At 39.6% G+C, this 13927-nt stretch overlaps 1 protein-coding gene across 1 annotated transcript in view; it reads right to left on the bottom strand.

The window, feature by feature from the left end:
* LOC103049495 (ephrin type-B receptor 5) overlaps positions 1–13927 on the bottom strand; it is a 172729-nt gene that overhangs the window by 137856 nt on the left and 20946 nt on the right. Inside the window, exon 2 of the mRNA XM_088138560.1 lies at positions 7337–7566. Within this exon, the coding sequence (XP_087994686.1) occupies positions 7337–7433 (97 nt within the window). The 5' untranslated portion in view covers positions 7434–7566. The remainder of the gene's footprint in view (positions 1–7336; positions 7567–13927) is intronic.

Genomic DNA, 13927 nt, shown 5'->3' with positions numbered 1-13927 from the left:
ATTTTAAAATGTTTGCAGATTTTAAACACTGGAGTTGTTTTCACTTTAATTATTTCTGCTATGTCAGTTTTTTTTCAAAAGTATACAAAGAATAAATCATTACAAATAAATAAAATGACAGTTTACTGTATAGGTGAGATTTTAGCTAATGAGGAAACAACAAGCCATAGCTAATATTTCCCTCTTTATTTCCTGTGGAATTTTTCATCATTCTACCTCATGGTGTCATATATCTGCAGAAATTCCACTGGGTGTTTGTTAAATCAGCAGACTTTCTGAACCACATCTGCACAGATGTGCATTTCCTCCATCATTACCCCCAAAAGCTGGTTTTGGTTCTCCCTATTTACTTAACAGTTTTGCATTTACCACCTTCTTCCACAAAGCCTATGGCTGGTTGCACATTATATTTGATCCCCAAGCAAAGACTGGAACTACTTGTCAATTTTTCTCCCACAATGTCTTGCTAGAATTGCTGCAACGGTAGTTGAGCAAGCCTTTCAATTTCTTAATTGAGCTTTGTATGCAACTCTATGCAAGCTCATGAAACATACTCTATACACCCAAGCACATTTACTTTTTTTTTTGTCTTCAGCTACACGCACAATAATTTGTGCATCCAGTTGATAATTGTCCAGCTTAAAATCAGATATAATATGGCATTATAAGGAGAGGGTGTCTGAAATTCTTGTATACGTTAGCTCTGTATCAGAAATTGAACCTGGCAATTTCCTTGGAATCCTTATTTAGCGCTTAACCAAGGCCATATCTCTTGTACTTTGTTGTATGTCAACTGCTCACATGGCTCTCATAAATTCTCTTTAAAGTATCTTTAAAGTTAAAAAAAATGACAAGAGTCTTGCCTAGTGCTGCTCAATATAGCTGCATGGTTTTCTGTATTGCAAACTGCAACACTGTGGGCTTCGGTTTTTATCAACCAGGAAACCACGTTTTCGGGTGTTCACTGTTGCTACTCAAAGCCATTCTGGGACCCCTAAAATGCAAGCAGATCATCCACAGGAGATAAAGCCTCGCTTTTGCCTGATTCACCCCTTCCCAGCATTAGGAAGTCTCATCCTCTTCCACACTGTAGCACTTGACAGCATGTCTGCAATTCGAAAAATTGATTTCTTAACATCCAAGTGTATTTGGATCTTATGAGGGCTGTCACAGATGATAAAATGTGGATTCAAGCCCTAATCCTGCCATTTACCTTCTCTCAACCCCACAGTGATAGTTGGAAGAGAAAGCGATAATTCTACCACATGCTGTCTGGCATTCCTGGAAGAAAGGCTGAGACATAAAATATAGTAAGTAGGTGGCCTTCCCATGAATCTCCAGGTCTTTGTTGCTGTGCCAAGATGTAAAGTAGAGCAAACAAGATGCAATTACCTAGGCAAATGAACATCTTGTGCCCTGTAAGAACTGACATGGTAGATGAGCTAGGTAAGGCTTAGAATGTCATTCCTGTTGATTCAGCTCAAAGACTCCAAAGCGAAGTCATGAAGTCAGGGAGGAATAGGAGGGCCTTTGTAAGAGAACTCTCATAGTCTGAGAAAGTAAATGGAAATATTTCAGAACGTGGCAAATTAAGAGCAGAGGGATGTTTTTCTCTCTTAAGAGAGGCTTTAGTCCTTCAGTTCAGGAAACTGGGAGAAAAAAGTTTGAACAACTCATAGAGGCCCCACTTTAATGTATTTGCTAATATATGAGAGAGTTTTACTTAAATAAGTATATTTTATTTAAAATTCTGTATTATTATTATTATTATTATTATTTGCATTAGACCTGATTAATGAGACTCTCTCTGAATCTTACTTCCTTGCTCACATGTTCCTGGGGACTTGACAGATCTACTCTTAAAAGTTGGGTGGGTTTTCCAGGTAAACATTTTAGGGAGAATTCTGCTGGGTTTTATTTAAAAAGACATCTCAATGATATTCTATCACATATTTACCTTCTAGAATGGAACATATTATACCATCATTAATGGAACCACACTTCTGCAAATGCAGGATTCTGTGAAAATTCAAGTGAAAATGTACATAAGATATAGAGCACAGGGTGGGGAGAAGGGAGGTTTCCTTGCCACATTCAACTATAAAGAGGTTAAAGGTTGTCATCCCATTACAATTCAAGAAATGGTAAGTCACCTTCCATAATGAATTCTTTAGCCCCTTCTATACTTTGCTGGGAATAACAAAGAAATATCAAAACTATCCTCTGATGAAAAGATCATCAATCTTTTGGTGGTTGAAGACATCAATTCACTTTGAATTAGGCACATTACCTTTTTCACTCCATGGGGCACTCTGTGTTACTATGCCCCACCCAGAAGATTAGGAGATACGTTTGGAGATGCAGTGATATCGCTGGAGTTGGCAAGGCCAAACGTTTTACCTATTTTGTCCCTTAACCCTTATAGAACATAGAAGGGATGTTATTGGATATTTAAAGGATGCAATGAGTATTAAGCAGCCCAGCTAGGGCCCTTCCCTGTGCAAAAAGTACAGAGTGGACATGAATTGTATATAGGTACAAAATTGTTTCTACATATGTCAACCACTCTGAATATTTATTTATTTATTTGTATGTCACATTTATATAGCCACCCATCTCACACAAAGCAACTCTGGGCAACGTACAACAATCAATGTTATAGGTCAAATCTTTCTAGTCTTGGGACTTCAAGAAGGATATTATTATTTACATTTATTTACACAATTTATTCGCCACCCATCTCACTTTTCCAAGCGACTCTGGGCAACGTACATATGTTGGAAAAGATGAAACAAAGGCCCTACAGCTACTCCCCTTTGAAGAAAGATTGTAACACTTGGAGCTCTTAACTTGGAAAAAAGAGAAATAAGGGAAAAGTAGATAGGATAATGTTTTCCTCCCTCTCTTATATAATATCAATATCTGGGATTACCCAGCTGAATAACTGGAGATTGGTGACAGATAAGATGAATAACTGGAGATTGGTGACAGATAAAATGAAGTCCCTTTTCACACAGTGCAGTTACGCTATGAATTTTGTTAGCAGAGAGGTAGTTATGGCCATCAACTGGTAAGGATTTAAAATGGAATCAGTGAGAGAAAATAAAATTTCCAGTGGTTACTAGTTGTAAGAATCCACATATTCACTCTAATATTGGAAGAATGTCAGTTCTAGAGAACATGAGCAGGAGGCTGCTATTGGGCTCCAATCAAGTTTATGATTTCTCAGAAGCATGTGGCTGGCTACTGTTTGGCTACTGGGGAAAACAAGATGGCAGAGTAGAGTTCTACATGGCTCATCTTATACTCTTGTCTTCTGTCTTCTCTTAAGGCATGATTATTCTGAAGCTGTCCTAGGGTGGCAGCTGGGACTGAAAGGGGCAATCTCCAATGGAACTACTAGGAGGTGTGTCCATAGAAATTAGTACAGGATGCAACATATGAAAGGTCTAGGCTGTAGAGGAAATGGAGTACATAAATGGACCAAAATAAGGAAGCTGATGGAGAAAGAGAATTAGCTACCGGTGTTAGCTTTTAAGAATTTAATTCTTCAGGGAGTCCAAAGAAATAGCTAAAACCTCAGAACCAAGGTCAGGCTATTTTTGTTGGGTTCAAACAGAGCTTTTACTTCACCCACAAATGTACCAAGTCCCATTTCCCATACCTGCAAGGAGCCATTATGACAATGAGTCCACTTGGAGGATTGGACTTGAAATGGTATAAAGAGAAAATACTGAGAGCCACCTAGGAGGAGGCAACAGATCAATTCTTGTATAAATAAATTATTGTATAAATAAATAAATATGTGCAGATGGGAACATGAGAGAAACCTGATAAATATATGAAGCAATCATCACAGATTAAAAAGAAAAAAAACAAAAGCTAGAACTTTATAGATGGAGGACATTATTATAATTGTGAAACATTAGGGCTGCTTGCCAATGAAGACAATACAGCTTCACCAAATAACAAGGTTAAAAAATGAATTCCCCCAAGGGACTTTAATCAACATTTCCATTATATGGAGTGTAATGTTGGATCAAATGAAAGGCCTGTGAAGTGCAATGTCTTGTTTCCTACATTTGCCAACTGGATATCTGTGGGAAGCCCACAGGCATAGCAGGAAATCAAGTACCTTATCCTGCAAACTGTATTCAGTAGCATCAGCAGTAGATCCTTCCATTTCTGGCTATGAAGCTTCCATTTAAGCATCACAGCTACTTGGGGAAAGAGGAGCAAGACCAGTCAGGAATAAATGCCAGCCAAACACAAAATCTATGTACTAGGTCTTGTTTCAGCTGAAGAGAAGAACTAGTAATTAAGTTGGTGGCTTTGTAGAAGAACTGGGCACTACAAAAATACTTTTTAGGCTGGAATTCTAGGTAACAGGAGGCACCAAGGGGAGAGAAGGGAAGGAATCTTTTTTAGATGCCAAGAGACCATTGCAGAGGGTTTTAAAAGGGGGGCATCAGATCCTGTTGTGTCAGAGAAAAATGTTTAAAAATGGGGGTACAGAGATTTTATTTTAAGGAACTTTCTATTAGGGTTTATATTCTACTCACATTTTGCCATGATTGACAACAACATGGAGGAAAAGAATGTTATACTATAAGGAAACTGGTGATGTTGTATCAATAGGAAGAAGAATGTCAGAAAACAGACAAAGAAAACTGGAGAGGGAAAACATGGGAAACAGGGAAAGAAAGTTAACCAGCAAGAGAGAGAAAGGAGTATCATGAGTACTCCTGCAGCCGGGCCAAAGACAATCCCTGCAGCCACATGTGTTCATTGACCTGAGCCATTTCATGATAAATGCACATCTTCCTCTCCCGCATGAAGGCCTCTGGAAGAGACAGGTCAGAAAGCAGTGGAAAAGCCAACAGAGACAAAGGAGGAGGCTGCAATGAGTGAAAACAAGAACTGTTGGGGTGTGCGGGACTTGGAAAAGAAGGGGAAGAGAACCAGAAAACAAAAAGGAAAGTGTGGGCATCTTCCAAACAAAGGAGTTAGCTTAAAAAATTCTCTCCCTGTTTGTTCACTGTTTATAAATCATCCAGGCAGCATGGTCATCAAATCATCATTATTCTTTCATCCCTCCCTATTCCCAATTCACAACTCTTCTTCCGTTTCTTTTAGTATTCCTTCTAAGAAAAAGAAACCTGGGGTAAATCATCTTAAAGCTGTCATACAGTCTTTTTGTTCTGGGTTCCTGTCCTTTGTTTAATTCGCATCCAAGCTGTGCAATCAATTTTCTTCCTTCCCTTTGGGTCAGCAGAGAATGTATGTGGAGGCTGTAAGAAAGCAAATTTCCTTGCTGTTTTGCAAGGCTCCATAAGGCTTGGTTCAGAAGGAGGGGTGCCATTGTGGGACAGAAATACGGGTAGCAGGTCTGAGTGGGAGAAGACTGACAGCTGATGGTGCTTCTTCTGCTATAAGCATAGAAGCAGCCACTGAGGAAGGATCCCTTCCCCCTCCCCATGTTTATAGTATAGAAATCCAATTATTTAAATGAGCAGTGGGTTAATTCACAACTGAGAGCACACTGCATGCGTGGTCACAACTGAGGGTGTGGCATACATCTTCTTCCCTTGATATGTTTAGCCATCTTCCTTTTGGCAATTAACAAGCAGAGTGTAGTCCTCAGAGCAGGGAGGGGAAAGCCAGGCCCACAACTCCTGTTGCACCCCATTAAAACGTTTCCACACTGTCTGATATTTAATTCCCAAGATTTGGTTCTCAGTACCTATACATAGGAGGCTGTTACTGGATGGGTTAACAGTAGTAAAGAGTCAGTTGATAGGTATTGTGGTACCATGACATTTTCTCTTCTGTTTTTGAAATATTTGCACGTGCAGAAGTCACAGCAGTTGTATACCATCAAGTGTATATTTATATATTTTGCATCCCCGTTATGCTTTCCTCAAGACGATCGGTAATTGAGTTAAAAAAAAAAACCTCAGAAAAGAGTAAGCATCTACCTATGAATAAGACCTACATTTCCCTCCATTTGCATACCTGCAGTTTTCTCCCTTAAATTTTAATGAAACTGCCACTTTGCTGAGATGAACATGCTTCTTCCAAACATCTGCATCATTATATTCTCCAAATAAAACAAAAGTACAGTATCTCCCTGAAACTAGATTGAGCTCAATACTTTCTTACCTCAGTGGTTGAATCAGCCTGGAAATCAGTACAATTTTTTTTACTACTTTGTAAATTACTGGAGGTCCACAGAAGTTCAGAAGACAAGAGGGAGATGATTCCCCAAGAATACCATCCAAAGATTGCTATCAAGATTGCCAGATTCTCAATGACTCCTTAGGTGCTCCTATGTTGTTGCCTTAAACCAGTGTTGTCCAAACTTGGCCACTTTAAGATGAGTGGACTTCAACTCCCAGAATTCCCCAGCCAGCCATGCTGGCTGGGGAATTCTGGGAGTTGAAGTCCACTCATCTTAAAGTGGCCAAGTTTGGACAACACTGCCTTAAACCCACATCGTTTTTATATTAAATTTCAATCACTTTGCACTTTCTTTAGCGTCATTTTGAGGTATTTTTTTTTCTTCTATAAACCTCAGGGACTAGAAGTTTTAATTTAAAAAAAAGCCATCAGAGGTAGTATCTTTTGTTACTTTTTGCTGTGTGGAAATTTGTAATAACCCAAATAATTCCAATGTCTTTCTGGATTCACAGAAGCTTAGTAGTGTTTCTCTGAATGGCAAGAAATGTGAGGGTTTATAATAAACCAGCCCTTTAGCATAATCAACCAGCCCTTTAGCATAATATTTATTTACTAAACATATAAATTAAATAGTGGACAGAGACAAGATGCACCATAAAAGCCAAAGAATCTGTAGCCTCTGGATGTTCATTTTTTTAGAGAACTAGAAAACTCAAGACTTGAGAACTTTGATCTGCTTTTCTTCAGCCACAAAATATATATGGCATAAAATACCTAGAAGCTTCATTCAACAATCAGTGCTCACAACAGCAAAACTGCCTAGCAGAAGCATTCAACAAGGATCTTCAGCGAGCTCTGAAAACATTAGTCAACAGCAAATGTCACTAGTCAGTAAATAAGTTGTAGACAAGTATTAGAAACAATGGGAAAGGTGGAAGGAAAGAGAGGAAGAGGACAACCAGCAGCAAGGTAGATGGATTCAGTTACAGTAGCAATGAGTGCACCCTTGGGAGACTTGAAAGAACAGGTTAGGGATAGATCGTTATGGAAAAAAAAATCTATCTATGTGGTCACTAGGAGTCGAAAATGACTGGATGGCACATAATCAACCAATCAATAATATTTCCATTCTGGAGTGAATCAGCTTTGCATTTACCTTCTAGAGAAGATGCTAGGCCAAGGAGGCACATTATCCATAGCCAAACCATTATCATTGATTGTTCCTTCATTCTCCTGATGGCGTTAGGATCCATTTAGCTTCTCCAGCACTTCCAGCATCTTCCATAAACCAGAGTTATCACCACAAATATTCCAGGGGACAAGAAAGGCCGCAGGTCTCAGTGTATGAAAGGGCAGGCAGCTCCACATGAAAAGGGGTGAGGGAGTCTGCAATAAAAAAAGAAAGTGATCGTTACACCAAGCCTTCTGAACAGACTATCCCTGAAAAACTTCCCAATTTAGTATCTTACTACAAGGAGAAAGGCATAAATCATTATTTTATAAACTGTAAACTTATTTATCCTAAAAAGTGACATACACTTTGCCCTCAGAGAAGTCCTTTCTGCACAAAACCCACTGAATTAGACCTCCCTTTGGAGCATTTCTCATTCACTGTAAGCTCAACCTTTGTATTACATTGCATGTAACAGTCTATTCTAAACATGTTTTAAAGCACATTCCACTACAAATGATGGAAATTGAAACATTAGCTTATAACATTATCCTCATGTGTATAGCTCCTTCCCTACTATTTAACTTTTTGTTGTGTTTGTTCTGGTTTAATAGTTACAGGTAGATTTTAAGAGAGTGGTGCAGAATACTTAAAGGTAGTGAAACAGTTAAGAAGTTGGACTGGGATCAGTGATAATTCCCACCCAGCCATGGAAATCTGTGAGTGACTTTGATCTAAACACTTTCTCTCTGTTCAGCCTACCCCACAAGGTGACTGCTGTCAGAATACAATTTGGGGGAGACCACAGGTATGCCATTTAGAACTGCTAGAGGAAATGTCAGTTATACGTATAAAAATAAGTAAACATCCCCGGCCCTATCCCAATATCAGCTTTCCTTCTGCAATTTTCCAGTTTCATTACCCCTGTAATGTCAAACATAATAGTCTTTACATACACAGCAGCTAGAAACATTCTTTTCTAATTCTGCATTCAGTATATTTTGCATAAGTGGAGCCAGTTTGGGGTAGTGGTTCAGGCATCAGGGTAGAAACTGGGAGACTGTGAGTTCTAGTCTCGCCTTAGGCACGAAGCCAGCTGGGTGACCTTGGGCCAGTCCCTCTCTCTCAGCCCTAGGACGGAGGCAACAGCAAACCACTTCTGAAAAACCTTGTCAAGGAAACTGCAGGGACTAGTCCAGGCAGTCGCCAGGAGTCAATGTTGACTTGAAGGCACACACACATATACTTTGCATAGCATCTTTTTTTGCAGTCCCCAAAAATCATTAATGTACATGCCCATATACATGCCCTTCTCGATTCTGCCAATGTCTCACTATTTCTCCTAGGTTTTCTTCAATTATTACATTTTCTATGTATCCTCTAATTAGGGTGGGTGAAGAAACAGTGCTTTGATATCAGCTTATCAAATTCACATTTCTGAAATCAGGATGTGAGCTGGGATATAATTAACATTCAGTATTTATATTTTTCAGAATGTTACAGAACAGTTATCCAAACAAATATACAGGTAGTCCTCAACTTACGACCACAATAGGAACCGGAAAATTCATTGTAAAGTGGTGTGGTTGTTAAGGGACATCATGTGACCGCACCTGATTTTATGACATTTTTTTGCGACGGTCATTAAGCAAACCCCCATGGTTGTTGAGTGAATCATGCAGTTCCCCATTGATTTTGCTTGTTGGAAGCCAGCTGGCAAGGTCGCAAATGGTGATCACGTGACTCCAGGATGCTGCAACCATCGTAAATACATGCCAGTCACCAAACTCCTGAATTTTGATCACATGACCGTTGGGACACTCCAACGGTTGTATGAGGACTGATGATAAGTCACTTATTTCAGCACTGTCATAACTTTGAACTGTTGCTAAACAAATGGTTGTAAGTTGAGGGCTACCTCTATGTATGCTGGTGACATAAGTACAAAAACAATGCAAATATTCATTTTAGAAAAAAGTACAAAGAAGCTTATTATATAAGGAAAATTGCCTGCAAAAAAATTCTGGGCTACAAAAAGACCTGCATTAGGAGTCATGTACACACAAACACAAATGCAGCAATTGGATAGAATAAGTTAATGATCAGAAAAACCCATAATGGAAAGGAATGAAAAATGTCAGATTCATCCACCTTACATGTAATTCCATCTATCCCAGTGAATGGCAGTGCCCAAATGCACCTGTTTTATAAACCAAGGGTTCCTAAACCTAAAGTAATTTATGGGCAGCAAGAGTTCCAAAGTAGGCAAAATTAAGTTCTTCTGCACAAAATGTATGCTTTCTATGAAACTGGATGCCCAAGATGTAGTAATGGAGGAAGGCTTAAATTAAATGAATTAATGGAAGACACTCATATTAAGTGAACAACTTTCCATGTTCAGCAACTACGTACCACTGCATACCAGCTGATGGAAGCAGCAGAAGAATGTTGCTACCTCTATGCCCTGTCTGTATGCTTCCTAGATATCTGGCTGGAGATAGTGAGCATTTCTCTTCCTTTTTATCAGCAGACTACCATGTGCAAAGATAAGGTCTTCTAAAGAATGTTACTGCTCTTAGTGCTATCAACCAGAGGATATGAGAGGCCAAGTTTGTATTTTCCTTTTGAACTGATATTTTTCTGGTAGGAAAACATGGGGAAAAATGGAATGGAATGGAATGGGAATAGGAATACAGTGACCCCTGAACCTTCTGGAAAGTTCTATGACTGAAGCAGGACCATAGCATTATAAAACTGATTTGAAATTATCCACGCTATACACAGTACAACAGTGTTTCTCAACCTTGGCAACTCCAAGATGTGTGGACTTCAACTTCCAGAATTCTCCAGCCAGCATGCTGGCTGGAGAATTCTGGGAATTGAAGTCCACACAACTTAAAATTGCCAAGGTTGAGAAACACTGCAACAGAGACATGCTACAGTTGCTTGCAACTGAAATATATTTCCTAGCAATTCCCATTGTTGGCTGGTATGTCTGTATTTGCATTCCCTAGAACTCTGTAAGAGTCTCAGTTTTGATTTTGGATGTTGACACCAGGTAAAACGTTTTCTACACAAATAATCTGACTTTATATATCCTACCTTTCTCTATCACCTGCCATTCTTTGTTCTCAGAGGAACTACATGAGTCAAGCTATGCTTGGAAGAGAACAAATTTAAGAAGGGGAGACTGAGAGACTCAGCAACTCCATCATTCCTGGATATTTCTTTGTCTGTATAGCGTAAGTAGCATGGACTTGTAACCAGTCAGAAACAACAGCATGGAAACCAAAATATAAACATTTCCCTTCAGAAACTCAAAAGCCACATAATTTGTACTTTGCATCTAGAATGTAGTGTATGATTCTGTTATGCAGGCAGGATTTAAGTAGAAGAAGAAAAACAAAATACAACCGCATTTTTACTTGGCCAACTTGGAAATCTCAATCTCATTTTCTCTGGCTGCTATTTAATTTATTCATAAAGCCCACAAATCCAAAATGATGAATTTGAATAGGCTCATCCAGCCATCTGTCACCTATGACCCAGGAAATTCAATGAAAGAATTCTTAAAAATCTCAAGTAAACAAGCATTTCTGAAAGTCAAAAAGAGTGTCAGAACTGTGTGCACAGCTTTTTTCTGGCCCATATCCAAAGCAAGCACCAAGCAACCCAGGTCTGAAGGGAAGTATCCTTCAAGCTTTTAACAAGTTCCACTCTTTTTAACTTTGGGCAGAAGATAATCTTGTCAGCCTGTCCTTCTGACTACTGAAGTCCTTAATACTCTGATTCCCTAAAATGGCTGGCTTGGGTCTGAAAGTTGTCTGGTCTCAAAGTTTGACCAGAAATTTCTAGGATTTGTTCTTCTCTGGGCTGTTTAGTGGAAGGAGTAGCATTTCTGAAAGGTGGGCAAGGGGCAAAGGATAAGTTATTTTCCCCTTGTCTCAAGAGGTTTTCTTTTAATGCTTGCTACTCATCAGTTTCTACTAGGCACAAGGTTCAATTAAATTTTTTCTGTGGCTCATAGACACTATTTCTCCCTTCTATCAGGCTCCTCCCCTTCTATGAGCTCCACCCTCTTTGCAACATCATTGCTTATCTTCCAAGTTCCTCCTGAGCATCTGCACCTCAGAAAGCCTGACAATCTTTGGGAGTAGTTCAAGATCACTGGAGTCAAGGGAGAAAGATTTGAAAGAGTTGGTCAAATCAGAAGAATTTATAAAGACTGAATTTGCAAGCTATCTTCAGAAAGCTACAAAAACTCATAGGCATCAATTCACTCAAAGTATATAACAGTGTAACCCTACACATGTCAGTAATAAGGTTGTCAAGAATTGTTTATGAAAAACAGCCCTGTGCTTCCTGAATTAAGAAACAATTGGATTGAGTAGCACTTGTTTTATATATAAATTTTTAAACACAACATAAAAACTAACACAAACTAATACAGAATAAAGGAAAAGAAAAAGAAAAAGAAAAAGAAAAAGAAAAAAAAGGAGGAAGACCAAAGTGGAGAAAGAAAAGATAAAAAGAAACAGAAGGAAAAATCTTCCGATTTCCTTTGCAGCAAATATAAGTAAATATCTACATTTATGGCTGACTGGAAACCCCTTATAGACTTTTTGCATGAAACAGAAAAAAATGCACCTATGACTTGTGGTCTTGATGATTAGACAAAAAATGGGACAATAGGAAAAAAATGAGCTTTTTTGTAATCATAGAGTAAGAGAGAACTTTGTAATTTACTTATATTTGCTGCAAGCGATTGACTAGCACTTGATAATTAAGAACTCTTTAGCAATTAACACACAAAAATAGGTCCAGATGTTTACATCAAACCAAACAACTGCAAAACTATTTTGTGGGGATGGAGTGGCAAAACTACAACAGTATTGGTATGGATGCAGCTACTTTTAAGCTGCCTTGCCTTTGAATGTTTACTCACATTTTTGGTGATAAGTATCTAAACTCTAGACCCTTAAAATGTGTGTTGGGGAGTGTTAAGCTTTTCAACTGCTAGATACAACCTAGTTTTAAAGTTATAGCCATTGTCTGCAATATTGTTTCCTATATAATAATCCCAATGTCCCTTATTTCAAGAGATTTCCACTCCTGGTCAGGGCTGGGCTGGGCTTTTGCTTCATGCTGCGAAAAAAAAAAGCGAAAAGCCCAGCCTGGTGTGGCCCAGGAGCACAGCACAAAAGGGCGTTTTGGCACACTGCTGCTCAGAGGCTGCTTTTGGCTTTTCTCTTCTTTCTTTTCGCAACCAAAGTCCAGCCCGGCCAGGCCCAGCAGCCAGGCCGGCATGTCTCAGCAGCAGCAGGAGCAAGAAGACGGTGAAGATCAGCTGGGGTGGGGTGGAGGAGTGCACGGCAGCAGAGGTCTCGGAGTGTAGGGTGGCAAGGGCAACTGTGACTGGGAGTGGGCTGGGGCGGCTGCAGCTTCCTGGGGCATGGTAAGCAGCCTCAGAACTGCGTGGTTCTGAGACTACTTGCCGTCCCGCGAGGCAGGGTGCAGGGCAGCCAGAAGGGCAGAGATGGGGGGGAGATAGGTGGGTGGAGGGAGTTGGAGACAGTCTCTTACCTTACTGAGGCTCAGGGCTGGGAGGGACCAAGCCTGGAATGGCTTGGATTGGGGGGGGGGTACTTGCTTACCGACCTGTGATTCTCAGTGAACGATGGCAACCAGGACTGCCGGGATTGCTGTCACTAAGCGATGAGGTCACAGGACATCTTGCTTTATGACCGCATCACTTAGCAATGGAAATTCTGGTCCCAACTGTGGTCATAAGTTGAGGACTCGCTGTATAAAGTATTTTGATACTCCAGATAAAATTTGGATGGCTTTATCTGAAACAATATTATATAGTATGGATGCACAGAGAAGCTGCGCTAAAGTTTCACTCCAGGTGATCAGACTGAATCACTCCTTCAGTTCAAATCTTCAGACTGAATTACTGAACCGTGTTTAATAAAATCAAGTATCTTTGAATTAGTTTAGGTATTTGATGGGCTTTGGCAAGCACATAGACCCACTTTTATCAAACTGAATTGATCGGATCCTGGCACTAGTATTTACTCTCAGCTAACTTAACTTTTGAGCAGAAAACAGACATTATTTAACATCCCTAGCAGACAACCTACAGCCTCTGAACTACATCTATCACTTTCAGGGCTGCCCCAGCTAAATCAGGCATAAATCAGTTTCAGTTTCCCTGCATTTTGCAATAGGAAACGGGCAAATTTTGTAGTTCAAGTCCTAAAATAACTCCCTACTAAAAACCCAAGAGAATAATGAAAAACCTGGTCCTTTCCACTTTTGAATCAACATTCCACACATTCTGGCCTCAGCCCTCCTCAAAATGTTAAACCCCAAAGGTCACAAACCCTGCTCTGGCCCACCTGATTTATCATAAAACAGGCAAAGAATGACATCCACATACTAGCCGGTTCCTAAATCACAGCTTTATGTATCATGAGAACAATCAGTTTTCTTACTATATCCTTCCCAAACCATTCTTTAAAATGAGAGACTGTCTCATGGTGTTTATAAAGAATGACCAGATCAGACCTTGGA

Source organism: Python bivittatus, unplaced genomic scaffold (assembly GCF_059951505.1).
Source record: "Python bivittatus isolate LINGU-HERP-01145 unplaced genomic scaffold, Pbiv_v1 ctg000270_np1212, whole genome shotgun sequence".
In the NCBI taxonomy this organism is placed as follows: domain Eukaryota; kingdom Metazoa; phylum Chordata; class Lepidosauria; order Squamata; family Pythonidae; genus Python; species Python bivittatus.
Note: the sequence above shows the minus strand (reverse complement) of the source record. Positions and strands in the feature narration are given on the sequence as shown.